The following is a 26,890-nucleotide window of genomic DNA, read 5'->3' as shown; positions in this document are numbered from 1 at the left end:
CAACTTGGAGGCAAAATATTTTTCTGCTCCTCTATAACACAGCTGAAATAAAACTGAAACATGTGAAAAGACTTTATTAAAGCATAGAAAAAAAACAAAAGGAGTATAAAAAACCTAGCAACAAATTTTAGATTTGTTTTTAAAAAAAAAAAAAAAACGTAGCTTAACTGCCATACAAGGATGCATTATGCATTCCTGACTAGCCTATTCCTGGCTCCATGTGGGAGGGATCACCTTTAACATCCACCACCTAGATGCACTCTTAAGCAACTCAGCACTGTGAAGTAGATGGAAGAGCACTCTAGTCCACTGCTTCCCTAGTCTGTGGACAATGACAACGTTCTCTCTTTGAGAATAAAGTACAGCAATTATCATCTCACTAGAAGTACAACTCCAACATTTTTTTTAAAAAAGATCTACTTGAAAGAAGAGAGCACATGAGTGTGAGATGGGGGAGAGCCAAAGGGAGAGACTCTTCTAGCAGACTTCCAGGCAAGAGCACAGAGCCAGATGCGAGGTATAGCTTAAGACTCACAAGACCTGAGCACAAAACCAACAGTTGGATGCTTAACTAACTGAGCCACCCAGGTGCTCCAGTTACAACTTCAACATTTGTATTAAAAGAAATGGTCATATATAATAGTAGGAGTTTCTTTGATTACACATAACTTTTGGTCTTATTGACTGAGAAAATGGACATGAGAATTGCAGGGAATGAATACCATAGGAAAGAGGCCCAAAGATCCTCTGTGGAACCTGAGGAATTGGGAACTGAAGGAGGAAGTGACATGGACACTCAGAGGAGAGAGCTCTCTGCTGATTCCACAGGGTGGATAGATTTTCAGGGAAAGGGCTAAGAGAAGATGACGCCTGGGCTGGAGCTAGAATGGAGAAGTCATTACTAAAGCAACATGAAGTGCTTCCTCCTTCCCCACTCTCCTCTTTTGTGCTTCCTCTCCAGATTTTTCCATGCTTCCATCTTTGTCACAGTTTTTTCTCACATGTACTTTATCATTTAAATTACTTATTTGATGAACTCAATTTTCCCCCTGTTTTGTGATTAAAGCAATTTCTTAATTGTATTGCTGGGTGGACCCCGGATCCTGAGGCTTTGACCCATCGTCTCCCAAAGATACCACCAAAGGTTGTCTGTCATGAGAAATAATTCAGGGACAGATAGAACACAGAAATGAGCAGAGGGACACTAACAGGAAAGTTTATTAAGGTGAAAGTACACTTTTGATACATGAGTGGGAGAGAGAGAGAGAGAGAGAGAGAGAAACTGTGCCCCAGGGTTCAGGTTTCTGTTTTTATCCACAGTTGTTAATAAGGGTGTAATACTCATTACTTGGGGCAGGACTGGAAGCATGTATGTTTTCTCAGTTTTTTTTTTTTTTCTTCCTTATTTGGCCAGGGGTTTCCTGTCATGGTCCCTGCCATCTAGGGCCTCTCTGGTTCAGTCCAGCTTCTTCAGGAGTGCTGTGAGGACAGCCTCTGACACTCCCAATTGCTGGCCATTCTGTTAGAACTTGACTGCCTACCCTAACATTTGAACAATTTACACTTCAGTCTACCCTTATTTCTGGCCTATCACTGTGACAGGAATAGGTTCTTGGGGTCCTCCACATTGATGCCTACTTGACGATTCCCCAAGCCTTAGTGCTGGGTCAGGTCAAGGCCTGGTACCACCTCACACTTTCTCCAGGTGGAAATATTTGCTCGAGCTCCTCAGCAGGGTTGGCCAAGGCTTTATCGAGCTTTCGTTGCAGTCTGATTTCTTCCACTGCCCAGTCCTTCCTCTTCACTCTTCCTTTCACAGGGGTTCATCTTTAATAAACATCTTGCACCCCCAACTCTGTCCAGCATCTGCTCCTAGAGTCCACTCTGAGTGTTTTGTATGCCACTGCAACATTTATAAAGTCTTTTGAGTCTTATAAGACCCATCTGTTCCAATAATACTTCTAGGGACATACATATTTTTAACAGACAAGAAAACAAGTTGGTAAGTAAAAAGTATGCACCATGGCTCCATTTTGCACAGAATAAGCTTGATACTCCTGTGACTTATCAAATTGAGCTGGTTTATGATGCAAAATGCTCTCTCTCCTATCTGAACATCTGCATATATTCAGATTGTACTTTTATGAATAATGAAGACTTGCATTTTAAGGTCAGAGTTTGGAATTTCACTAGTTAGCATTAGAAGCAAAACACAAGCCTGCTAATTTTACTTGCAGAAATCAAGAAGTGGATCAACAGAATTTTACTCAATAATGGTGAATTGAAACAAGAAACATACAGCACTTTAAAACTCTAGAGTCACCACTACCCCCTACCTACTGTCATACATATGGATTGCTTTACTCACTGACCTGTGTCTTCCTTGAGTGTGTGAACCCACAGGGATTCATGATGATGTTCTTGCAGGTACACTGGCAATAAATCAGGCCCCCATTTGTCAACTTCCATGCACAGGCTTCCATGCCTAAGAATATGTCCACTATAAATGTCTGTAGCTAGTCCTGCTTTTCTATCCATTCTTTCCCAATCACCCTTCACCCAGTTTGCAAAAGAAAGGCATATCTCTCATTCCAAATCATGATTCGTTGCCCCGAGGATAAAAAAAAAAAAAATTCTCTGTGTACCAGAGACAAAGGCACTACACACCACAGGTAAATTTTTGTGTCTTATATTTATGGGTATTAAGGGCCAAGCTAGGTATTAGAAATAAACATGCTGGCCCATGTTGAGATATTCTGAATCCTGGTATATTGTAAAAGAGGCAAAGCAGAATTTAAGACAATTTTCAGGTAAAGACCTTGCCTCTTCTTTATTATCATTAAAACAACAACACAACAAAAAAACCCAGCTTGGCTCTTGAGGAAGAGTCCTGAGAACAAGGCAAAGAGTGTAAGAAATACTGATTAAATAACTGCATCTTATCTAGGCAACAAAGTTCTTATGCACAGCTCTACGTCTGATCTATTCATCAGTGAAGTAGGCTGTGTTAAGAATAGGCTAGGGTATGTTAAGGTAACAACTCCTGAATCTCAGCACCTTAAGCCAACGGAGGTTTATCCTTCATTCATGTTACACCAGAGTCAAATGTGAAGGCTGATAAAGGTGGTACTTCCGGAACATTGCCAGCAGTTGTGCCAGAGTTGAAGAGGGTATGGAGCAACCCAAAACAGGAAGTAAATCCTCCTGCCGAGAAGTGACACACAACACTTCCACCTCACTTTGTCAGAACTAGTTATCTAGCTCCATTCAACCACAAAGATGATGTAAAATTCTACAGGAAGCATAAAGCAAGAAGCTGGAAATATTGTGAAAGCAGCTCAAAGGCTACTGCAGAGTATTTAAGATATATAAAAAGCATGCTAGGAATTATCAACTGAAAAAAAAAAAGGAGTTATCAACCGGCTTCAAAGAGCAATCTCCCTACATTTGCAGTATTCTAAGTAAAGGGAAAGTGTTGATACCGCATTCACCTAGGATTCAATGTTTCTCAGTTGCGTACTCTGATTTCAAAAAAGTGATGAAACTTCTTTTACCTTTAACAGATGAACACTACATCTCCAAGTAAGAGGAATGGATAAAAATAACTAAATAAATAAAAGGAATGGATAGAAAGTAAGCTGGTGTCTTATACTTTCTTGAACAATTAGAAATATTTTCCGTTAATTTTTACCAAAAAAATAGTGGATAGTGTAAATCCGTGTTCACATTTTTACTTGGTTGCAAATCTGCTTGCTGTCATTCATCGATCCTTTCTCTGTTCCTAAGTGGCACATGTTAGTAGATTATACTGTAAAGCGCTACGTAACGGTCACGAATACACTTTTTTAAACTCTACATTGAATTCGCGGCTAAAGCCGGTTTCTGGATGAACAGACCAAGGCAGTGGTTGCGGCACCGCGGAGCCCGGTGCTCCGAATGCGTCCCGCAGCGGGCGCGGGCGCCACCGCGCGGCCACCCGTGCACACTGTCACTTCAGCTCGCCTCCCCGCTTTCCGCAACCTTCCCCCAAACCCGGTGAGAGATCTTTGCTTCCCCAGAGCCCGAGCGGCAAGTAAAGGGCTTTAGGCGGGGGCGGCGGCCAGGCAGAGAAGAGCAGGGGGTCGTGCATGTCCGACTTGTCCTAGTATCCAGAAGAGCACCCAACTCGTGGGCTGTCTCCCAAACCCCGAAGTCCTTGTTTGCTCGGGGCTGCAAGTGTGAGTTCCCGGTTTCCCACTGGGCCCGGTGCGCGGCGGGAAGGACGACGGGAAACCCACCAGCGCGGCTTCGCGGGCGGCTCTGGAAGCGCGCAGCTGGACCACTCCTCTCGGGCCGGCGCCGGGGCCCGGGCCCAGCCGCCTGCTCGCAGACCCGACGGTGGCGCCACCCCGCGGAGAGGAGGACCAGGGCCGGGAGACGCCAGGAAAAGGCGGCTGGAGGCGGCGGCAGCGGGGCAGGGGCGGGGGGCGAAGGAAGGACGGCCGTTCAGTGCAGCACAGACGGCCTTCCTGCCGGGACCACCACCGTCAGAGCCGGGCGGGAGGCAGGGCCCCAGGCTCTTCCAGGGCCGCGCATAAATGCACTCGGAGTCGCAGCTTCAGCCAAGGGCCTGCCCTAGCCTGGGTGGCGAGAGCTTCCGGGACTGAGAACAAGGCCCCGGGGGATTATTGCAAGTGGCGGGGGTGGGGGTGGGGGGCTGGCGGGTATTGGGCGAGGGAGGGCGGGAGTTCCCTCTTCGCTTTGAGGCTCAGCAGGAAAGTACCCCCAAAGCCTGCCGCCTTGCCGGAGGGGCTCTTGGGCACATTCTATAAAATCCAGGGCTTACAGAACGGAGTACAACATCCCAGAGGAGACAGCGCAACAAGCAACTGGTTGTGAGAAGAGTGGGTCAGTTTCTCATCTTCCAGGCTTCATAGGGAAAGCCCTAAGCTCATACAGGAGTTCAGGCTCATTTCAGAATAGACTGTTCTTAGCCTGAGAAGGAAGCCCCAGAGCCGATCGACTGGTTTGGGGTAAAACGGGAAGAGTTGGGTCCATTCCAGATCTTTCCTGGCTACCACACAGTTGGGAGAACCCCTAGAGCCTTCTGGATTTAGGAATCGCCCCCCAACACCCACCCCAGAAGCCAAAGATAGCCAAACCTGCCTGAAAACCAGATAGGATGGAGGCGTAGCTGGGAATTGGCAGGAAGGGGCTCAACGGTCCTCACTGCCACCAGGCCAGTTGGAAGCAAGAAAAGCAATTAGGAATCCACCTGAGAAATAATGGTAGTTTGGACTTAGGGAGCAGTGAAGGTGTTAAGAAGTGTCACATCTGGAATATGTTTTGTAGGGAGTGCCAAAAAAGCTTGCTGATTGATTAGATGTAGGGAATGTGGGAAAAAGAGGAATCAGAACAACTTCTGGGCTTGAGCCTGAGCAATAAATTGATTCCACTGATTGGGACCAGGAACTGGGAAAGAACAAGTTCATGTAATGGGAGAGAGGAGTAATAAATGAGAAGCAAAGGTTTGATATTGGACATATTAAGATTACTATTTGATAGTTAAGTGTAATTGTTGAAAAAGCAATGGAATATGGGTGGTGCTCAGAGAACAATGCTGGAGTAGAGATAAAAATTTGAGAGTCGTCATATATATGTGGCATTTAGAGCCATGGGATTAGAAAAGACAATGTAAGCAGAAAGCACAGATAGCAAACAGAAAAGGGTCTAAGGCTGAACTCTGGGATGTACCAAATCTTAAAGGTTGTGTAGAAGAGTTGGTAGCAAAGGATGTTGACAAGAAATAGCCAATGAAATAGAAAAGCAGAGAAGAAAGTGTCTCCAGAAAGAAACAGTGGTAAACTAAGGTCAAATTCTTTTGAGAAGATTATTGGATTTGGAGTAGGATTGCATTAAATATGTAGATGTTGAAAGTGACCAATCTCATAGCTATGATAGTATAAAAACCGAAAGACCCTAAGAGAACTGTATATTAGGCTAGGCAATGGAAAGCAGGATGAAAAAAAAATTATATTAAGTTAAAAATCTGGGCCTCCATAAGGTCTTTTGGGTATAGACTTCCTTGTTAATGCACTGCCAGTAAAACGGGAGCCAATAAAATTGTTTGTTGTCCTTACTTTATTTCTTATTTCTTGGTTTGTTTCTGATTGTGGAGTCCAAACCCCTAAAGGGTTAGAAGCTCAACTTTCTGCCTTGCCCATTTCATCTCCATCTCACACTAAGCACATAATACTCCTTACCTCCTCCACTTAAGAATAAATTGTGAAGAGGGAGCATGTGTTCAAGGGAAAGTTTCCTAAAGATGATAAGTTTGATAAGGTAGAAAATCTCTAAGAAAGACTAGAAATAATTGGTTTACACATTCTGGAGAAATAAATTCCCCAAACGTGGTCCTCTCTGAGAAGATAATTTTGAGGAAGAGTGGCTTGATTTCCAGTGAATCAGCTCTGGAGTCTGGTTGTGACTTTGAAGATCATTTCTTCTGAAAAGACAGAAAAAGGCCTAAGAAAAGAAGAAATAGGCATTTGCAATGGGATCGTAAGTGCCATATTTGTTTTAGAAAATCGTCATTTCCTAACTTGAATTCAGTCACATCTCAAAATTTCACAGGCTTTGGGTACAACTAACTAGAGTTCAAATCTTAACCCTGCACTTAATGGCTCTTTGATTTGCAGTTTCTTATCCCAATTACCTTTTATTCCATTTTGAAATCCATATTGTGGCCCATAATATCTAACTTCTATGGATTAGTTTTATTTACTGAACACTCTTTTATTTGCTTTGGAGGGGTTATTTCACTTAATCTTTTTTTTTTTTTTTTTTGAGATTATTTATTTTAGAGAGAGAGAGCAGGAAGTAGGGCCAGAGGGAAAGTCATAAGCAGATTCCATGCAGAAGACAGAACCCTATGGGGAGCTCGATCTCACCACCCTGAGATCATGACCTGAACCAAAACTAAGAGATGAATGTTTAACCAACCACGGCACCCAGGTGCCCTTATTTCACTTGATCTTAATAGTATCTGATGCTGTCTTTTCCTTGTTAGTGAATGGCTTTTAATCCTTTCTCCATTATCTTGATCATTTTTTCTTTTTTTTTGATCATTTTTTCATATAAATATTGTCTCTTCCCTTAATGTCTGGTGAAACTCTCTGGACCTGGTGCTGTTTTTAAGGGTAGGTCTTTGCCTATCTTTTCAGTTTCTCCCTCAGCTATTTTTATTCAGTTATTCTACCTTTCTTAGGGCAACTTTGATCACTTGTATTAAAAATTAAATATTTTGTCTACATTTGCAAATATATGTATCAAAATACACATAACACTTAAAATATCTTCTATATTTAACATTGCTGGTATAGTGCTGTACTTTTTCTCTTTCAATATGAAATTACCAAAGGAATAATCCTTTAATTTTCTTTCAAAGAACGAGATTTTGGGTTTATTGATTAATTCTATTTGGGGGAAGTGGGGAAGTATGATCTATTCATTTCTGCTTCTATCCTAATCTATTCCTCTACTTCCCTCCTGTTTTGCTGTCCCTTTATTAACTTTTAAGTTAAAAGCTTACTTCATTATTTTTAATAGTTCTCATTTTCTCATAAATGTATTATAGAGCTATGAATTTTCCTCTGACCTCTTCATATAAGTTTTTATAATGCTCTCTTTGTTATTATTATTGTTTACTGAAAAGTATATAGCTTTTATTTATATGTCCTCTTTAGTCCATGTGCTTTTTTCTAACAGTATATAGATCAAGGAGAAATATTTTTAGTTATGTCCTTGCACTATGATTAGTGAATGTGCTTCTATGGTTTCAACTTTTTCAATACTTGTTGAGCTTTCATTTGTCATCTTACACATGGCTGGTTTTCATCAGTATTTATGTAAATTCGAAATATACGTTTTCTATTTTGGATACAAGGTGGTGTGGGTATAAGGGTAGTTATGACTAATTTTGTTAAGCATGTTCTTCAAATCCTCTAAATCCTTAACAAGTTTTAGTTGACTTGTCTGCCAATTCCTGAGACTCTGCTTTTTTCCACTGTAAATGATATGCATATTCGAATCCAGAAAGATTGATTATGCCCTTTCCCATCTAAACACATCCCACAATCATAATGCCATGAAATACAACTCCTTTAGAAAATGAAAAAGTTTCTTACCTTTTTTCTTTAGGCCAAGGATTGAAATTCAAATATTACCTTGGTTAACTCTCCTGCTAATCCTAAAATTGTGTTCTCTACTCATACTTGTTGTTTCTGAAAGAAGCAAAATACTCACTTAAGAATAATTTCTATTGCCCAGTCCCTTAACAGTAATGTGAAAGAAACTGTGAACAATTCAACAATTCAAACACTTAAAAAGACATCAGGGGAAAAATCCCCTACAAAGACACTTCAATAAGCAAAATAATTTTTCTTCACTTTTCATAGTGCAGCAGGCAGAGGAATAAAGGAGCCTGAGGAAACAAGGGTATATTCATTTGCTGAAAGTATCCCTCTGGTTGGTATATATACAGGTTGATCAATGTGCCTTTCTCCTGCTCATTATTCTGTGCATTATAATATGGATCTTGAGTCTAGACATGTCAAACCAGATGAAACACATCTCCAGAAAGAAATTCAAGTGGTTTAAGTCCCAACCCTAGGATTGGGAATTATATTAAGAACACTGAGTAACTTTTACTCAGGGTTATATCTGAACTCGGTTTCACACTCCCTCTTGGCCTAAAGAGTTTTCCTCCAATGCATTTGAAAATTAGAATCATGGGATGCTTGGGTGGCTCCGTGGTTGACCGTCTGCCTTTGGCTCAGGTGGTGATCCTGGGGTCCTGGGTTTGAGTCCCACATCAGGCTCCCCTTGAGGAGCCTGCTTCTCCTTCTGCCTATGTCTCTGTCTCTCTCTCTCTGTGTCTCTCATGAATAAACAAATAAAATCTTAAAACAAAAAAAAACAAAGAAAATTAGAATCCGGGAATCCCTGGGTGGCTCAGTGGTTTAGCGCCTGCCTTCTGCCCAGGGTGTGATCCTGGAGTCCCGGAATCGAGTCCCACATCAGGCTCCTTGCATGGAGCCCGCTTCTCCCTCTGCCTGTGTCTCTGCCCCTGCCCCTCTCTCTCTGTGTCTTTTATGAATAAATAAATAAAATCGTAAAAAAAAAAATAAAGAAAATTAGAATCCTACCAAGTAGAAACTAAAACTTACACAAGGCTCAAACAAAATAAAGCTGATGTCTTTAGGTATATTCTGTTCTCTTGAATCTTAGAAAGGTATGATATTAAAAGAGTGATATGAATTTCCTCCTACTTTCTGGTAAATTTATAATCACTGCTCTTGATCATGTGAAGCAACTGAGATAATTTAGTCCTTATTTCATTTCACTAATCTGTGTTTTCCATTTTTTGCCACAAAATTCCTTTTTCTGCGTGCCTGGTGCTGTTCAAGTCCCAAGATCAATGAAAATCTCAATCTCTCTCTCAAAATACTTAACCATTCCCAAGCCATTACCTCTTTACTACCTTGAGACAGTAGGCCAGCATCCATGTTTGGTCTTCAAAGGTCAAATACTGGAGAACTGCTTAAGCTTTATTAGTTCCCTGCTTTACTCTTTCTGGCGTAGTACAGAATGTGTTCTTGGCCAAAGAAAAGAAATCTTGAGGTCTTAGAACTATCATCTGCCTTGTTTGCTACTCCTTGGACTGTAGTTTATTTTATTTTATTTAAATTTTTATTTATTTATGATAGTCACAGAGAGAGAGAGAGAGAGAGAGAGAGAGGGGCAGAGACATAGGCAGAGGGAGAAGCAGGCTCCATGCACCGGGAGCCTGATGTGGGATTCGATCCTGGGTCTCCAGGATCGCGCCCTGGGCCAAAGGCAGGCGCCAAACCGCTGCGCCACCCAGGGATCCCCTTGGACTGTAGTTTAAATAAGAAAGTCTTTATATTGTTGGGGAAACTTTACTTCCTGAATAGTGGCAAAAACAAGAGCTTCATCTTGAAAATGCTGAGAGGAAACACATGAAATGCTTTAAACAAGAAGAAATGATTGACCCATAAATCATCAACTTGGCTCCATCAAGCCCATTTTAAAATTTATTTTTTTTGTAAAGATTTTATTTATTCATGAGAGATACAGAGAGAGAGAGGCAGAGACATAGGCAGAGGGAGAAGCAGGCTCCCTGTGGGGAGCCTGATGCAGGACTTGATCCTAGAACCCTGAGATTACAACCTGAGCCAAAGGTGTCCGCCATTTTAAAATTTTAACTTAAACATTTCCCAGATATTTGCATATTCTCCTTTTGGTTATAAGGTGTGTACCTCTCTGTGCTACTGAATAGTGTGCCCTCATTTTTATTCATGTGGCTTGCTTCTGTGTTAAATCCTCAAAATTCAGAGATTTCAACTCAGAAATCAGAAATAGGAAAGAAGTATTTAATGAGTATTTCATTTTTCCTGAGAAGATTGATGGGAAGTATTGCAGACATCATCAGGATTTTTTTTTAAAGGTATTTTCCATAAAATATAGGTCTTTATAGAGCACTAGTAACAGACACTATAAATAAGGTCTTTTGTTTTCTAATTCATTTTGTTCCTATCAGGATACATAGCAGATACTTGAAGGTTCTACATAATCAAAGGCCTGGCAAGTAAATTGTGGAATTTCCTTCTTAGGTGATGTTTTAGAAAAAGAAGGTCTTATTGCTCCAATGCAAGATACCTAGGGAGGTGACTCTTAAATCACTAGAGATGTCTTAAAGCAATACTTGTTGGGAATGGAATGCACTCTGGAGATGCTATTCTGCAGGAAATGCCTTCCTAACCAGAATAATAATAATAATAATGAAACACTGATCAAATATTTACCATGTTCCAGCTACTCTACTAAGTGCATAAAATACATGATCTCATTTGATCTTCATAACAAACCCATAAGGTATGTTCTGTTATTTTTCTCATTTTCCAGAGGAAGAAACTGAGACTCAGAGGAGCAAAGAAACTTTCCCAAGGTCATATAGCTCTTAGGTGGGGGAGACTGGGACTCAACACTAATGCTCATCACCAGTACAGTACCCTGCCTTTTCAGCCAGTATCTTTTTCTTTTCTTTTTTTTTTTTTTTTAAAAGTAACTTCCACACCCAGCATGGAGCCAAATGCAGCAGGGGCCTGAACCTGTAACCCCAAGATCAAGACCTGAGCTGTGACATAGTAAGAAATATATATTTGGTCTCTGCCCCTGGTTCCTGATACAGAGCTTCTAAATCTCTTGGAATTTCCTGGGTAATGGGAACTGTCTTTTGTTCTAATGGTGGGCTCCTAGGTAACTTCAGGATGGAGGTTGGTCACCAGAAAGGCCAAGCTATCATTAGAAGGTTGGAACTTTTAGCCTCTCCCTCCACCTCCATCCTCCAGAGAGGAGAAGGAGTGGAGATTGAGACAATAATCCATCATGTCTACTTAATACGGCCTCCATAAAAAATTCCTAAACTATGGGGTTCAGAAAGCTGCTGCGCTGGTGAACACATACACATTTCAGGAGGGTGGACACTACAACTCCACAGGGACAGAAGCTCCTGCACTTGGGACCCTTCTGGACCTTGTCCTGTCTACGTCTTCACCTGGCTAATCATCTGTATCCTTGCCTTTATTCTTTATCATAAACTGGTAAACATGTTTCCCAGAATCTGTGAGCCATTATAACAAATTATCAAACCTGAAGAGGGGATGATGGGAGCCCCTGATCTGCAGCCAAGACTGACAGAAGAGTGGGTAACCTGGAGACCCACTATTGTGATCAGTGTCTGAAGAAGGGGAGGTCTTATGGGGCTGAGCCCTTAATACCTTATGTGGTATCTGTGCCAAATCCAGGTAGTTAGTGTCAGAATTGCTTGGTGTGGAAAATCCACAGATTTGGTGGCCAGAGTATTGAAAGTAGTAGAGGAGACAAAAGTTTTCTTTTACCCTCTGACTGCTTCTGAATTAGTGTAGGTTAGTATAAACACCCAACGATTTACCCCATGAAGCTTCTAAACTGATTTGTAGGCTGTGGTTATTGCCACCTCACCTAGACCTTCAACTCTATATTGTGCTGTTCCCCATTCAGAGAGCAAAAGATTTCAAACTCAATCATTTTTTGTTAAATCCAAGTCTTCAAGCTCCACCATCCCTTTCAACTAGTTGTCCTTCATCAACCCATTCAGCCTGTAAATATCTAGTGAGCACCCACTATATTCCAGGTACAGTTCTAGTTGATGGGGATAGAAAAATAAACAAAAAGTATCTGCTTTTATAGAACTTACTCTGAGAAGGTAAGAAGAGAGTCAGACAATGGGTCAGAGTACAGCCTAATTTATTTGAACAAATCTTTAAAAAACAGTGGCTTAAAGGAGCTACAAGTCTGTTTCTCTCTCATGTCATGGTCCAGGGCCAGGAGAGCAGCTCAGCCATCCTTATCACAAGATTTCTGTTTCTGGATCCCAGGTGGTTGCCACAGTTCCTGCCATTGTCTCTACAACCTAGCCGGAGGAAAGGTGGGGAGAGGGGGGGAAGGCAAGGGGAGCACATACCTTTTCCTTCTTAGGGCACAAACCTGAAATAATATATATCAATTCCATTCACATCTTGTTGGCCCAGAACTTTGTGTTATGGACAAACCTAGATACAAGAGAAGTTGGTAAATTGGCCTTTGGTAGAGAAACCACATGGGGTTGCAATAACCAGGTAAGAATAGTTTTTCATGGGGATGCCTGGGTGGCTCAGCAGTTGAGCCTCTGCCTTTGGTTCAGGGTGTGATCCTGGATTCCTGGGATTGAGTCCCATGTCGGGCTTCCCCGCATGGAGCCTGCTTCTCCTCCCTCTGCCTGTATCTCTGCCTCTCTGTCTGTGTCTCTCATGAATAAATAAATAGAATATTTTTAAAAAATAGTTTTTTTTTTATGAGTAGCAGGCTCTGATTCAGTAATAAATACATTCATTTCAGATGGTACATGGAGGAAAAGTAAGAAAAGTAGGGAATTAAAAAGTATGAGGTCTGGGGAGAAGATGGGCTTGTTCTGTTATAGAAGCAGCTTAGGGAAGCCCTCACCAATAAGATGGTAAAGGCATCCTTTGAGCAGAAACCTAAAAGACACGAGGAAGCCAGTCATGCAAGTGTCTGGGGAACAGCCTTTCTAGAAGAGGAAATGGCGAGTAGAAAGGCCTTGGCATATTCAGGGAGAACAGGGAAACAAGTGTGATGAAGTGGACCACACAAAAAGGAGAATGAGAAGACAGGAGGTATAGATGGGCCATCATAAGGATGCAGCCTTTACTCTGTAGCCATGGTTGGTTCAGGTGGTGGGGGTGCAGGGCAGTGTTCAGTTGGGGAGAAGACTGTGGGAGTAACAGGATCTGACTCATGTTTGAAGTTTACTCCAGCTATTTTCTGGAAAACAGAGAGGGTAGATGGCAGAAGGAAGACCAGTCAGGAGGCTGTTGCAAATATTCCTGGGATGTGGTGGTGGTTTAAGGCAGCAGGGGGAAGCAGTGGAGGTGTCAAGGTATGGTTGGAGACTTGACATATTTTGAGTCAACAATATTTTCTGATAAATCATGAGTAACTAAGAAAAGGCTTATTATTCACTCATCCTATTATAGTCACCTCCCCAAAAAGAAAACGAATCTCACAGGGAATGAGAAAAATCAAATTCCTCTCAAGCTAGGATGATGGTAAATGAAGCTCCAGCGGGTTTGAGATGCTGTGAGCCAAGAACAACATGACTTGAATTGTTTTGTAGACAGGAAGGGAAGCCAGAGCTTTTCAATCTAATGACATAGAATCGTCTGTGAATTTTTAGAGGCACCTGGGTGGCTCAGTGGTTGAGCATCTGCCTTTGGCTCAGGGTGTGATCCCGGGGTCCTGGGATCGAGTCCCGCATTGGCTCCCCACAGGGAGCCTGCTTCTCCCTCTGTCTATGTCTCTGCCTCTCTGTGTTTCTCATGAATAAATAAAATCTTTAAAAAAAAATTTTTTTTAGAAGAGATAGATATATTACAAAGGAAAATGCTACAACCTGGGTAGGAGTATAGAATTAATGGCCTCTAGTCACAGAATATAGAATGATGGAGAATTTCATCTACCCAAATCAGATGATTAAAAAATTGAAAGAGGTTATCCAGAAAATTGGCTAAAACTAAAACTTAAAAAAAAATTCCCAGGGGACACTTGATATATTGGTTACAAATAATATTCCAGGTGAACCTCATAGACTCGGGGAGGAAAACACCTATATATCCCTATCACCCTTATAGAACTTGGCACATGTAAGTTCTCCTCATGGAGTGTTCCTGAACCCTCTGGCCAGATGCAACCTATCATTCTCCTTAACTCATAACATTTCCTTAACTCTCTTTTGGGAATAACACATTTTTCCTTGAATTGTAATTATTTTTATACTGGTGTAATCTCATCTATTAGATGTATTTACATCTTTGTATCCATCTCATTGCTTTGCTAATGTTATATGTTTGATATATTAATTTGATCACACATTAAAAGAAAACATGCCCTGAGTTTATATTTCAAAAGTTTGTTCATGTTGACAGTATGGGATCTAAAAACTTTTCATCAAGTTTTCAATTTTTGCCAAGTCATATGATGGTTCAGCTCTTGTTACAAAATGTAAAAAAAAAATCTTCACTACTTAGTAATTCTCTAAAACCGTCTTGTTCCTTCCTTGTTAAAGATTGACATTCTTTCGTACCTCCTTCTTTATGCCCCCAAAGAGATCATATAATGTATTTCCCACCTGTTGTCCTGTGCTTGAATTAAATGCTTTGTAAATGCTTTGACTCTTAGATCACTTGTAGGAAATGAACCGTTTTAAAATGAGGTATCTAAAAATTATGACAAGATTAAACTGTCCTGTTTGTAAGTTTACATAGATACCACAATCCTTTCACCAGTCCTTGAAATAATGACTACCCAATTTTAATAACATTTGACCTGACCCAGACCAAGCCCATTTGCAATGCTCACTCGATCTGATGTTTAAAGCTCCTTATCTTCATACTACCTTTTTTATTTTTTATTTTTATTTTTATTTTTTTGGTCTTCTGGAATGCATCTCCCTCCTCACCCTTGTTTGCAACACCAAAAAAAGCAGCATCTGAATTAGGCCGAAAAAGCTCCAGTGGAATCTCATTGTTTTGGCCACCTAGATACATTGGATGAAGGGAAGCACTCAAGTACAGTACTCTATCTGTCCCTTTTAGGAGTTTTTAATCTCCAATAGTTCTTTTAAGTGGGTCAGTAATTATTATAAATGTTTCAGATTAAAGGACCAAGAAAATTTAGGAAAAAGTGGAGAAAAAAAGCTTATTGGAGTATGTGAACTTACCAGTTTCAGACCAGTTTCCAAGCATTCTGTGGTCGGGGCAATCAGTCAACAAACATTCACCAAGATTCGGTTTTTGAAAGATTTTATTTGACAGAGAGCTCGAGTTGGGGGGAGGAGCAGAAGGGGAAGGAGGAGAGTGAATCTCAGGCAGACTCAGCCGCTTGAGTGCAGAGCCCCACTGGGGGCTCAGGACACTGAGCCCATGGCCTGAGCCAAAGCCAAGAGTCCGTTGCACCCAGGGGCCCGAGATGCTATTTTATAATGGACACTGGAACTTTGTGAAAGTTCCCAAGAAGTTTTGTTTTTTGTTTTCTTTCTTAAGTAAACCCTGTCTAATGGAAGACAAACACAAGAAAATATAAGAACAAAAAAAGGAATTGAGGAAGGAGGCTATATTGTTCGCAAAGCTACAGTTAATTGCAAATTCATTGCATAAGGAATAAAGCCTTAAGAGTTCAAAGGAGAAAGACTTCCTGTGACCTAGAATGGGATGGGAAGACTTCAAGGAGATTTGAGCAACACTTTGAAGAACTGGTAGGTCGACAGGCTTCGAGTAGTTGAGAGCAAGACAGTACTACAGTTTAAAGGAGGACCACCCAACAAAAGCACAAAGGAAGAGGAACTTCAGAGGCATTATAGGACAGTGTGTACTGCATTTTGGCTATGCCATAGATCTGAGGAAGACAAACAACTGAATGGAAATTTTGGCCAGATGGCAAAAGGCTGTGGTTTCAGGATGAGGTGTTGGAGTTTATCCTTTCGTCGTAATTGATAGCTTTTGATTAGGTGAGCCAATTGACGATGCTTTAACAACTTCCAAAGGCCAAGAGAAAGAGAAACATGGTCACTAGTCCTCAGGGAAAAGAGATCCTTCAGGATCCTAGGAGAGACCAGACGGTGTCTCTGATGGTTTGAGAAAATAGACCACCCTCGCCTTTTCCCTTATTAATTTTCCCTACTATAAAGTGTGCTGTACAAGATTTCACTGTGAAGTTAAAATTCTCAGTGAATCATTCCCCTCGCCAGGGAAAATGACTCGGAAAATCTTTTTTTCCAGTGAAAAAAATAAATCATATTCAGCCCTTTTTTTGGTAGCTGTAATTGGATGTTTGAATTCTTCCATTATAAATAAAATTCATTTAAAGTAAACTCGTCAAGCAAATTCCTTAAAATTTATCAAGAATAGCTTAGTTTCAAAGCTTGACAAATGAACTGGAAACTAAGTCCTTTTACCTTAAGGGTCTATGTTTTACTTGGTAAAACATTCACCAGCCTGTCAAAAGGTCTTGAGTTATGCAAGTTTTGAACTAAGGCATCTTTAGAAATTCATCTCCTTTTAACTGTGGCCATTTGCACATCATGCACCCCAAACATTTTAAAAATACACCTGGGAACACTAAAAACCACCTCCCCAACCCCCATTTCCAACCTATTCGGAAACTTCAGAAGCACCTGGGAATGTTTACCAAGCACCAAGGTGGCTCTTAGAACCAGGAAATGGTTAGAGGAAACAAGTTCTTTGCCCTGGAGAAGAGAAAGAGCATCTCCTGTGGAGTGTAAGCAATCACAGTAAATGGGGTCTGCTCAGCTTTCACCAAGAGCAGTAATGTTGGCTAGGTGGTGATGAAGTTTGTTCCAAATGAAAATTAAATCCTGACAGAAAGGAAGCCAGGGTGCTGGGTTGGCCAACCACTGCCTGAGGACTGATGTTAGAGGAATTCTTGGCTGCGGGGCTGCCCTATGCATTAGGGTATGTTAATCAGCATCCCTGGCCTTTAACCACTAAATGCCGGTTAGCGTCCAATTAAATGTCCCAAGGGATGGGAGGCAAAAAAAAAAAAAAAAATCCCTATCTGGTTAAGACATTAGGCTGAGAAAGTTAGGCAAGGATTGCTAGGGTCAGGACTTACTGGCAGACCAAAGGACTAAAGCATAGGGCATCATTGGTTTTGGGATACCCAGACATTTTTAATAAGGACATTAAGGCGGTGGAGAGTGGGGGACGGAGATCTCCATCCGCACGCTGAAAACAAGTTCAGCTCACTTAAGGAAACCTGCTCACAGTTTATGGGCAAAGAAACCAAGTCGAACAGCAGCCCCTCCCCCAAATAAAAACTTTACTAAACTTCATTAAACCTGCTTGCTCGGTTACTGGTACGTAGGCTCCCATTGTGGACTCCGTAGATCTAAGTAAGATCACTTCGAGGGGCGCCGGGGTGGCTCAGTTGATTAAGCGTCTACCTTTGGCTCAGGTCAGGATTCCAGGGTCCTGGAATCAAATCCCATATCCGGCTTCCCACAGGGGGCCTGCTTCTCCCGGTCTCTGCCTTTATGTCTCTCGTGAATAAATAAAATCTTAAAAAAAAAAAATCACTTTGAGAACTAGTTTATTAGTAAGAGCCGTGCCACTAGGTGGCACCATCGCACTCCGGGAGATTCCAGATTCCGACAACCACGGTCCTAACCTAGCGCCATACCCAAACGCTTCCGAGATCACAGGCCCACCCCACCTACCCAAAAGCTCAAGTCTTTTAGCGAGCGCTTACAGCCCCTTTCTGTGACAAATTAAGTGGCTCTGAAAAGAGCCGTTGGGGTGAAGTAGCCTCTACTGCGTCCTTTGCGCGCCCTTACTTGGAGCTGGTGTACTTGGTGACGGCCTTGGTGCCCTCGGACACGGCGTGCTTGGCCAGCTCGCCGGGCAGCAGCAGGCGCACGGCCGTCTGGATCTCCCGGGAGGTGATGGTGGAGCGCTTGTTGTAATGCGCCAGGCGGGAGGCCTCGCCGGCGATGCGCTCGAAGATGTCGTTGACGAACGAGTTCATGATGCCCATGGCCTTGGACGAGATGCCGGTGTCGGGGTGCACCTGCTTCAGCACCTTGTACACGTAGACGGAGTAGCTCTCCTTGCGGCTGCGCTTGCGCTTCTTGCCGTCCTTCTTTTGCACCTTCGTGACCGCCTTTTTGGAACCCTTCTTGGGAGCGGGAGCCGATTTTGCTGGATCAGGCATTTTTGCAAATAGCAGCGTTTACACACCAAAAGCGATCCGGACTACTTCCAAAGGGCTTGATTACGTGCTACTTATAGAGCCTGTATGCAAATGAAGGCTCGCACAGGACTGCACTTTTATTGGTTAATTTCCAACATTATCGTCACAGAGGGGTGGAGTCCACGTAAATAATAGCTTCGGCTGGCACTTCCCTAGTGGCTAGCAGAGTAAATGCCGTCCTAGCCAATCAAAGTGTGCCATCCCAGACTCAGCCAATAAATTACGCAAAAGTACAGCATCACCTGTTTGAGATATTTGGGGATGGTTTTCACCTTTCAGTCGTAGACTTGCGTACGTAAGAGATCTGAAGAGACAGCCAAAGACAACTTTTTCTTATTTTTGCACCGTTTGACTCCCCTACGCATTGTGGAAGCTCGTTTTGCTTTTGGTTTTTAGAATACCTAAACTGTCTCAGAAGAAAAATCAGGTAGCTCCCTCAAATTCCTATTCCTGTTTGCGCCACTTACATTATGCAATGAGGAAGGTATTCGGTACTAGGTCATTCCAGGACAAGACTTCAACATGTAGACAGGGACCTAGTTCTTAGAACTGGCGGATAGACCCAGATTCCCATCTCCGTGTTTTAATGAACACTAAAGCACGTGAGGGCCTCCTCACTTCATTTCTGCATCTGGATTCGTACTACGTATTCCGTGGCGGCGGCTTGTAACGTTACAAACGGCCGGTAGAGCACGGTCCTCCCTCCGGCAAGTTTCCTCACAGAAAGGTTGTTTTAGACTTCAACGCATGTTAAGGGCAGGTTTGGCAAGAACGACGTAGAACATAAGCCGTTCAGCTGCTCCCTTAACGCGCCAGTCCGAAAAGTCAGGCCGGATTCCAGCATCCCACTACCCAACACGTGCGAGTTTCCCCGGATCCCTCGACCCCCTACACCAGGGCACGACCCGCGCCAGGCGGGAAGCGGGTACAGCTGCTCCTCGTGAAACCATGGGTGGCTCTGAAAAGAGCCTTTAGGTGGCCTTCTGATAAAACGGGGCTCTAGGCGCGCTCCCCGCGGATGCGGCGCGCCAGCTGGATGTCCTTGGGCATGATGGTGACGCGCTTGGCGTGGATGGCGCACAGGTTGGTGTCCTCGAAGAGCCCCACCAGGTAGGCCTCGCTCGCCTCCTGCAGCGCCATGACGGCCGAGCTCTGGAAGCGCAGGTCCGTCTTGAAGTCCTGCGCGATCTCGCGCACCAGCCGCTGGAACGGCAGCTTGCGGATCAGCAGCTCCGTGGACTTCTGGTAGCGCCGGATCTCGCGCAGGGCCACCGTGCCCGGCCGGTAGCGGTGCGGCTTCTTGACGCCGCCCGTGGCCGGCGCGCTCTTGCGGGCCGCCTTGGTGGCCAGCTGCTTGCGCGGGGCCTTGCCGCCGGTCGACTTGCGGGCGGTCTGTTTCGTACGAGCCATGGCGCCTTACCCGCTTTTTTCAAGAAGCGCTCGGCAGTCTTATTTATAGATATAGCCCTGTCTTGATTGGGCCGGGAGGGTTAGGAACCTCCAGGTTGCGATCTCATTGGCCAGGATTCAATCCTATTTATTCGGGTAGATTGTTATGCTAATCTTTTCCCTATAGTCACCTTTCCGTACTTTTCTGTAATCTTAGCGATCCCAGCTGTTTTTCTTCTTAGACCTTTCCTTGCAATTGGTGTCATTTTGGTAAGCGCAATTTTTAAGTGTTTTTGCAAGCTTGGGATTTAAAATATAACAGATTCCTTCGAAATAAAAGCCTACCCATGAACTAGGTTTCAGCCTGTATTTCCAGTTAATAGTTACGTAACTCCAAGCCCGTAGCTAACATTTCTTCGGCGCCTGACACTGCTAAGCGCGTTAGTTGCATTACAGTATGACGGTGACTCAACAAAATATGTAGTTGAAGGAACCAAAAATTGATTTAAGTTTAACTTCTTAACTACTCGGAGTCGTGTACTGATTAGCGCCAACTTGCAAGGTACAGCCTTCCGCTTTTCTTGAGCTTTTTCGCCTTGGAATGCGGTTCCCTTCTCTCAATCCATCAATGGCCAATTAGGACCTGTAGACCAAACGCTTCTAAATAAAGGAATATACGTCCTGGAACGTTAATTTCTCCTTCACAATGGTGAATAGTTTCTGAATAGTCAACTTGCTTATCAATCAGATTAAACGCTGTAAACAAAGCAAATCAACTATTCGTTGATTACGGAGTTGCTAACATTTTCTTCAATAAAGTAGCTTCATCTAAAAGTTTCAACTTAAAGTTTTCTATTCTCTATTGGGAAATTGAATATCCTCTGCTTTTTATTTTATTTGCTTTGAAGTATTGCTCAGAAAAATTGTGTCATAAAACAGTCATGTAAGGTTACCATCTTAAAACTGTGAAGTTAATATAAAACTTTCAATCATATGCTCATTCTATTGAAAAACTATTGCATCCAAACATTATAAAACCTCAAACCTGTGGACAAAATCAGGCCCAACAAGCTTATACTTTATGGTATCAATATGATCATTTTCCTCCTGAAGGCAAAATAAATTAAAAGTTATTTTGAGATTTCCTGAACACTAAACAACCTAGAAATTTATCTTTATGTCTTCAAGTGTCCCCTGGACAGCACAGTCCCCTGCTCTAGGGAGACCTAAGATGTCCTGCAAAAGTATAACTGATGTGAAACAACTGTTACCCTTTCCTGTGGTTGTTTTGTAATAATTACTAATGCATAGAGAGCACTACTCAGTATTTAACAATCCTTCTACATACACTATCTCATTTAATCCCAACTCTGTGAAGTAGATGTTACTTTCCTCATTTCACAGATAAAGAAATAGTCTCAGAAAAACTATGGCTTGTCCTGGACAAGTAAGAAGGCCCGCATAATATTCTAAAGCAAAAGAATGAAATCATCATAGATTTTCAGTTTCATCAGGCTTGCAGTACATTCTAAAGCAAAGGAGAATTTTCCCACTGTGCCATCAGATTTCTCAATGTTTCTCAAACTCTTCCACTAAACTATTACCATCAAAAGAGGAAACTACCACATGGGGGTCTGGATGACAGCCCAAAGCAGTCCACATTTCTTTGCAGAGTTCTTTTTTAACATGTGCATTCTTGGCCATGGCATTCATTTAGATAAGATACTCAAGCTGCTGTCAGGGAGGAAAAACTTTGCTCTACCCCTCAAGCTTTTTTGGCTGGTCTAAGAATTTAATTGACATGAGACCGATTAAGAGGAGAAAATCATATAAGAATATGAGGTCCCCAGGCAGTCAGGCAACTGAGGTTTATATGCCATCCATAGCTAAGAAAGAGATTGGGGTCTGGGAGTGCAGAGGGAAGAAAGACCATCACAAGAAAATGAAAATGAGTAAATTTTTGGTAAACAAATGTTTGCCGGGCCACTCAGAAACAATGGGGTATAGGAAGGAATTTTAGCAAACAGACTTTGCTAGGTTCCTCCCCATCTACCACAACCAGGTAATATTATACAGTCCTTATCTATGGTGATAGTTCCCTTCCTAGAGCAGGTCCTCTATCTAAATTCTTTTAAGCAGTTGTGAGGGAGGCAAAAACAAAAACTTCTTTGAGTCTTCTGTTTCTTAGAAATAATCAGGCTAAAATAATCCACAGGCCAAAAAACAAACACATTTTGGGGGAGCAAAATTTTGCTCCCCTACAATGTATATTCATATAGAATCTAACCATCATGGGATGTATTTTGCCTTTATAATATAGAGAGTAAGAAAATTTCAAGTCCCCTGGCTATTCTCAGAAGAGAACAATCTGTAGTTTACAGATGCCAAGTGCAGGCGTGAAGATTACTATGAGTTTAAAAGGCAATCAAAACCCAGCAGATTCAGGAAAAGCTCTTTTCCTTCCCCACAACTACCTGGTAAGAACTTAGGTAGAAGACTTGGTCTAGGAAGAGCGCTATCACCAAGGATAACCACATTACACAATGGACTAGGTGAGGTAGCCAGGAGGAACCTAGCAAGGCCTGTTTGATCAGTCTTCAATGTCCCACTTTTTTTTTATCTTCCTGTGAATTGCATTTCTTCCATTTGACATCCCAGACCTCTACCACTTCTCCTTAGTTCATTTTACCTATCTTTGGAATTTCCATGTTTCCATGTGGATTCCTTGTACATACAAAATTAAACTTGATTTTCTCTGGTTAATCTATCTCATGTCATTTTGATGCTTAGTCTGGGTAGGACCTTGGAAGGGACAGGAAATTCTTGCTCCCCAATACTTAGAAGTCACCGTTAACAGAATTCAGAGCAATAATCCTTTGATTTCACCTAGTCTCCACACTGGACAAATGACTCTTGCATTCTCAAAACACTATCAGAAGTCAGTTGACAATGCAGAAAAACCTGTTTTGCTGCTGCTGTGGGAAAAAGGGAGTATTTATCTCCTACTAATATCTCTGAAGTTGCTTTCACCAAAAATAAGAACCTGCAGTTTCCAGATTGAGCCTTAAAGTTTCATTATTGAGGGCTGAGAGTGGGGGGAAGGAACATATAAACCTTAAAATATGCTATAGGAAATAAACAAGTAAAAGAAAAATATAACATTATGTGCATGTTTGTTTTATCAAAAAAGTAATGGACTATATGTTCCAGGAAGACAGTTTGTATAACACAGTCTTTGACTGCAGGCACCCCCAGGGCTTCAAGTACCCCCAAGATAAGACTGAATCTTTGGTTCGTGGGTTGGTCAAGCCATGTCCCTGATTTCCTTTCCTCTTGGTTGTTTTTAATTTTTATTTTTAAATTTTAATTCCAGTGCAGTTTAACATACAGTGTTATTAGTTTCAGGTGTACAATATAGTGATCCAACAATTCCGTACACTGCTGGGTGCTCATGACCTATTTCACCCAGCACTGCCTCCCCTTTCTGGTAACCATTGATTTGTTCTCTACCGTTAAGGGTCTGTTTTTGGTTTGTTTCACTCTTTTTTCTCTGTTCGTTTTGTTTCTTAAATTCCACATGAGTGAAATGATTTCATCTTCCTTTCAGGCCAATAGCCCTGAACCAAATTCAGAAGCCATGGGATTTTGAGCTCCTTTCCTTAGCTCCATTCTGAGCTTTCCCTCAACACCTTGCTCATTGGATATAAACTTCCCCTTTTTACCTTAACACTACTACTTGTACTGTACAATGACAGGTGGCATAGGGGAGAAAAAAGTATTCCTCAGTCATCTTAGGGTCCCTGGCTAGGTCTGTAAATTAAACCAACAAAGAATCACAATAGAAGAGCACACAAATTTATTTGATGTTTTATGTAAAGCAAGGAACTTCATAAGGAAATGAACATCCAAAGAAACAGACCTGAGTATTTCTAAGCTGGGTTTGATGAAGTACAGGTGCTCCTGCAGAAATGGAGTAGGTGAAGGAGTACAAGGTAAGTCTAGTAAACCAGGGGAGGCAGCAAGACCTGTTTATTAAAATTTTCTGTAAGTCCCTTTGTCTTTAGAGATAAAGACACTCCTTTCCTCCTTCTCTATCCCTCTAATCACATAGAAAAGGCACAGGAGACTTTTATAACCTGTTTCAAGGGAGAGAAGGCTTTGGGGGGGGTGGGGGGGGAGGTTAGAGTGACCTTCCCGCTTATGTCTTTTTCTCAAGAGTTCTTCAGCTCAAAATATTTAATATGCTAAGGTGCCATATTTTGGGGGTAGCATGTCCTGAACCCCATCAGTGTCAGCATATGCCACCCCTAAATTATGCCACTTTGGCACATGCATTATTTTGAGCTAAAGACGCTTGAAAAAACGGAAGGTGCAAGAAGTGTGCTCTGCTTTTTCTTTCCTAAAAACAGGAGGTAAAACCCCCATATGGAAGATGTCTTCTCTACACCAGGGGGAGAATAACATTCTTTTCCCCAAGAATAGGGGAGCTGAAGCCAAGAGAAAGTTGTGGAAACAAATTTTGTTAAACTAACTTTCATCTTCCTATTTTTCCACCATTCACTGCCCTGGCTGAAGCCCTTCCATTCTTGTGACATTTTCATGATTTACCACTCTGTCCAGTTCAGCACATAAGCAGTCAACTCTAAGTGCTTGTTTGAGTCTTCATTTCCTTATAAGGGCTCCAATGTCAAGTAAACTTTGAGCAGATAAACGTGTATGCTTTTCTCCGGTGATTTGGTCTTGTGTCAATTTAATTATCAGACCCAGCCAAAAACGCTAAGAGGGTAGAGATAAAACGTTGCCTCCTCTACAGCAGATTTCAGCTTGCAGGGGTTTAGAACATACCACCCCCAAATATGCCACTTCAGTATATTAATTATTTGGAGCCGAAGTTACTTGAATCAAGATACAGTGTGTGTGTGGGTGTGTGTGGGGGGCCTCTGATGTCCCCCTTTCCAACCTAAAAGCAGCTCCTAAAATTTCCCATGAGAAAGGTACCCTCCCAGCCAGGAAGAGGACATTCTTATTATGAGCCTGGGAGGCAGTGCTGACATGGATCTGTTATGAACAAATCTACTCAAATAAACCTTATCTTCCATTAGTTTCCCCCATATGTTTCCCCATCACTGTCCCACAACTTACTGTCTCTAGCCCAAGCCCCTCTGTCTTGTCACATTCCTTGTTTTAAAAGGTATAGATAACCTTCCAGGCCTACTGTTAGCTTCTTCAGGTCTTCATTTTCCTTCTGAAGACTCCTGTTTACACATAAAAATATTAAAATATATACTTTTTTCTCTTTTTTTTGGTCAGTCTTACATGAACTTCATTCTTAGGTCCAGCCATAGACTCTAAAAGGGAGAAGGAAGTCTTCCCTTCCCTACAAACTTATACATCTGGCTTTCTGATGCAACATATCCCAATGGAATGCAGTAGGCTCAGGTCATATGTTACACACGGAGTTTTTTAAAAAAGACTTACTGAGCTACCCAGGCATCCCTACACAGAGTAGTTTAAAGCTATACAAATGAAATGTATTTTATTCTATTCACATTCTCATGAGATTTAAGATACATAGTGCAAAGATTTTTAAAGGGTTTATATATATATATATAGATTTTTTTTTTTTTCAGTAGAAATTACTTTGGCCACAGATGTTAGTAGGACACTATCTCTGGTTTATGAGGAAAATTAGAACAGAATGCTCAGAATGCCAGTAATATACAGCCTGTTTGGAAGAGAAAAACTTTTTAAAATATACCTTCTTTCTCCAAATTCCTTTCATTTAATGTTTGTAACCGACATCTAGTGTGAATCCCACGGTGCGGATTAAGTGATGCCCGGTGGCAACATCCACTGAGCAGAGAACATGGTTTAGGCTGGGGAAGAAGAGAAGGAATTCCCTCAGACTCCATTAGTCACACCTTGCAACTTTGAAGTTCAAGCATTCTGAGATTTCTTGGGTTTAAAATGACTAAAGAACCACCAGGAAGATCTGTATGTCTGGTGCCCAGAGATCTGGGTAAAGATATAGTATTGGGATTCACTAGCATACAGAAGATAGAGCCAGGAGAGAAAAAGATATAAAATTTAAGATAATACACATCTGGGGATCCCTGGGTGGCTCAGCGGTTTAGTGCCTGCCTGCAAGAAATCTGCTTCTCCCTCTGTCTTTGTGTCTGCCTCTCTTTTTTGGGTCTCTCATGAATAAATATATTCCTTAAAAAAAAAAAATACACATCCCTCAGAAAAAAAGAGCTTTCTGAAGCAGAAACCACGTCTTCTGGTGGACTCCCCTATCAGAAGGCCCTGGTAAAGTAACAATCCCATTATCACTGGACTCCAATTAATTTCACAGGGCGGTTTCCGGTAAGGACTTTCAAAAATGGAGATTTCCCCTGGAGATAACCAATTCAGCAAACTTTGCGAACTTCACGTGGGGCCTCAATGGGGACACAATTTGGTTTCTGCTTTCTGGCTGAGAGCAGAGTCGTTTAGAGGATTTGTAGAAACGGAGACATGGAATACCGTTGCCTTCTATTCTGGATATATCGCTTCTTTGGCAGAGCTTTGGATGGCTGCGCGTCGGATTCCCCGAGCCCCAGGCGAAGGCTTGCAAATACTCCTACGCCCAATTTTCCTAGGATACGATTTCTCCTCGCCCCATACCAACAAACAGACCAGGCCGAGAGATTAGGGCGATCTCTCCTCCCGCGCCCCGCCCGCACCCCAGGTGCGGCCGCTCCCGGCATCGCCTTCTGGGTCCGCCAAGTGATCGGACCTGCTCCGGCCGCAGTTTCACGTAGCCGCGCTCCAGGAGCTGTGACCCTCCCTTCCTGATGGCCCGTCTCTCGGCTCCGGCTACTCTTCCTTTGGTCCTCTCCCGCCAGGAAGACCTTTCTGCGTAGCTAAGTTAATTGGCCTGGGGAGTCCGCAAACGTACAGAGACAAAGGCGAAAGCAGCAGCGGCAGCAGAACTCGGAAGCCTTCCGTCGGAATCTATCCTCTGCCGGCGGCTGCGGCCAATATCCTTTAAGTAGGAGCGATTAGAGGCAGCCGCGGGGTGGGGGTGGGGGTGGGG

The 26,890-nt window shown here is 42.4% G+C and overlaps 2 protein-coding genes across 5 annotated transcripts; both read right to left on the bottom strand.

Annotated features, from left to right (window-relative positions):
• Window positions 1–6,079: 6,079 nt before the first annotated feature.
• LOC144280435 (histone H3) lies at window positions 6,080–26,878 on the bottom strand. 4 transcript variants are annotated; one of them, XR_013348841.1, is made up of 4 exons: window positions 24,955–26,878; window positions 12,566–12,653; window positions 8,166–8,261; window positions 6,080–6,504 (listed from the first exon to the last, which is right to left on the bottom strand). XR_013348841.1 is itself a non-coding variant. In XM_077842473.1 (4 exons), exon 4 carries the CDS (start codon window positions 19,831–19,833, stop codon window positions 19,423–19,425), a length of 411 nt encoding a protein of 136 aa, XP_077698599.1. In that variant the 5' UTR covers window positions 19,834–20,568; window positions 24,955–25,067; window positions 25,571–25,688; window positions 26,338–26,878; the 3' UTR covers window positions 19,328–19,422. The 4 variants fall into 4 exon arrangements, 3 of the variants coding, with proteins under 3 accessions (XP_077698599.1, XP_077698598.1, XP_077698597.1); XM_077842473.1 differs by lacking the exons at window positions 6,080–6,504; window positions 8,166–8,261; window positions 12,566–12,653 and adding an exon at window positions 19,328–20,568 and having other exon boundaries at window positions 24,955–25,067; window positions 25,571–25,688; window positions 26,338–26,878; XM_077842472.1 differs by lacking the exons at window positions 6,080–6,504; window positions 8,166–8,261; window positions 12,566–12,653 and adding an exon at window positions 19,328–20,568 and having other exon boundaries at window positions 24,955–25,067; window positions 25,571–26,878.
• Window positions 17,747–19,131, bottom strand: LOC144280437 (histone H2B type 2-F). Its single transcript, XM_077842474.1, has one exon. It carries the CDS (start codon window positions 18,382–18,384, stop codon window positions 18,004–18,006), a length of 381 nt encoding a protein of 126 aa, XP_077698600.1. The 5' UTR covers window positions 18,385–19,131; the 3' UTR covers window positions 17,747–18,003.
• Window positions 26,879–26,890: the final 12 nt, after the last annotated feature.

The sequence above is a fragment of the Canis aureus genome, chromosome 12 (genome assembly GCF_053574225.1).
Source record: "Canis aureus isolate CA01 chromosome 12, VMU_Caureus_v.1.0, whole genome shotgun sequence".
In the NCBI taxonomy this organism is placed as follows: domain Eukaryota; kingdom Metazoa; phylum Chordata; class Mammalia; order Carnivora; family Canidae; genus Canis; species Canis aureus.
Note: the sequence above shows the minus strand (reverse complement) of the source record. Positions and strands in the feature narration are given on the sequence as shown.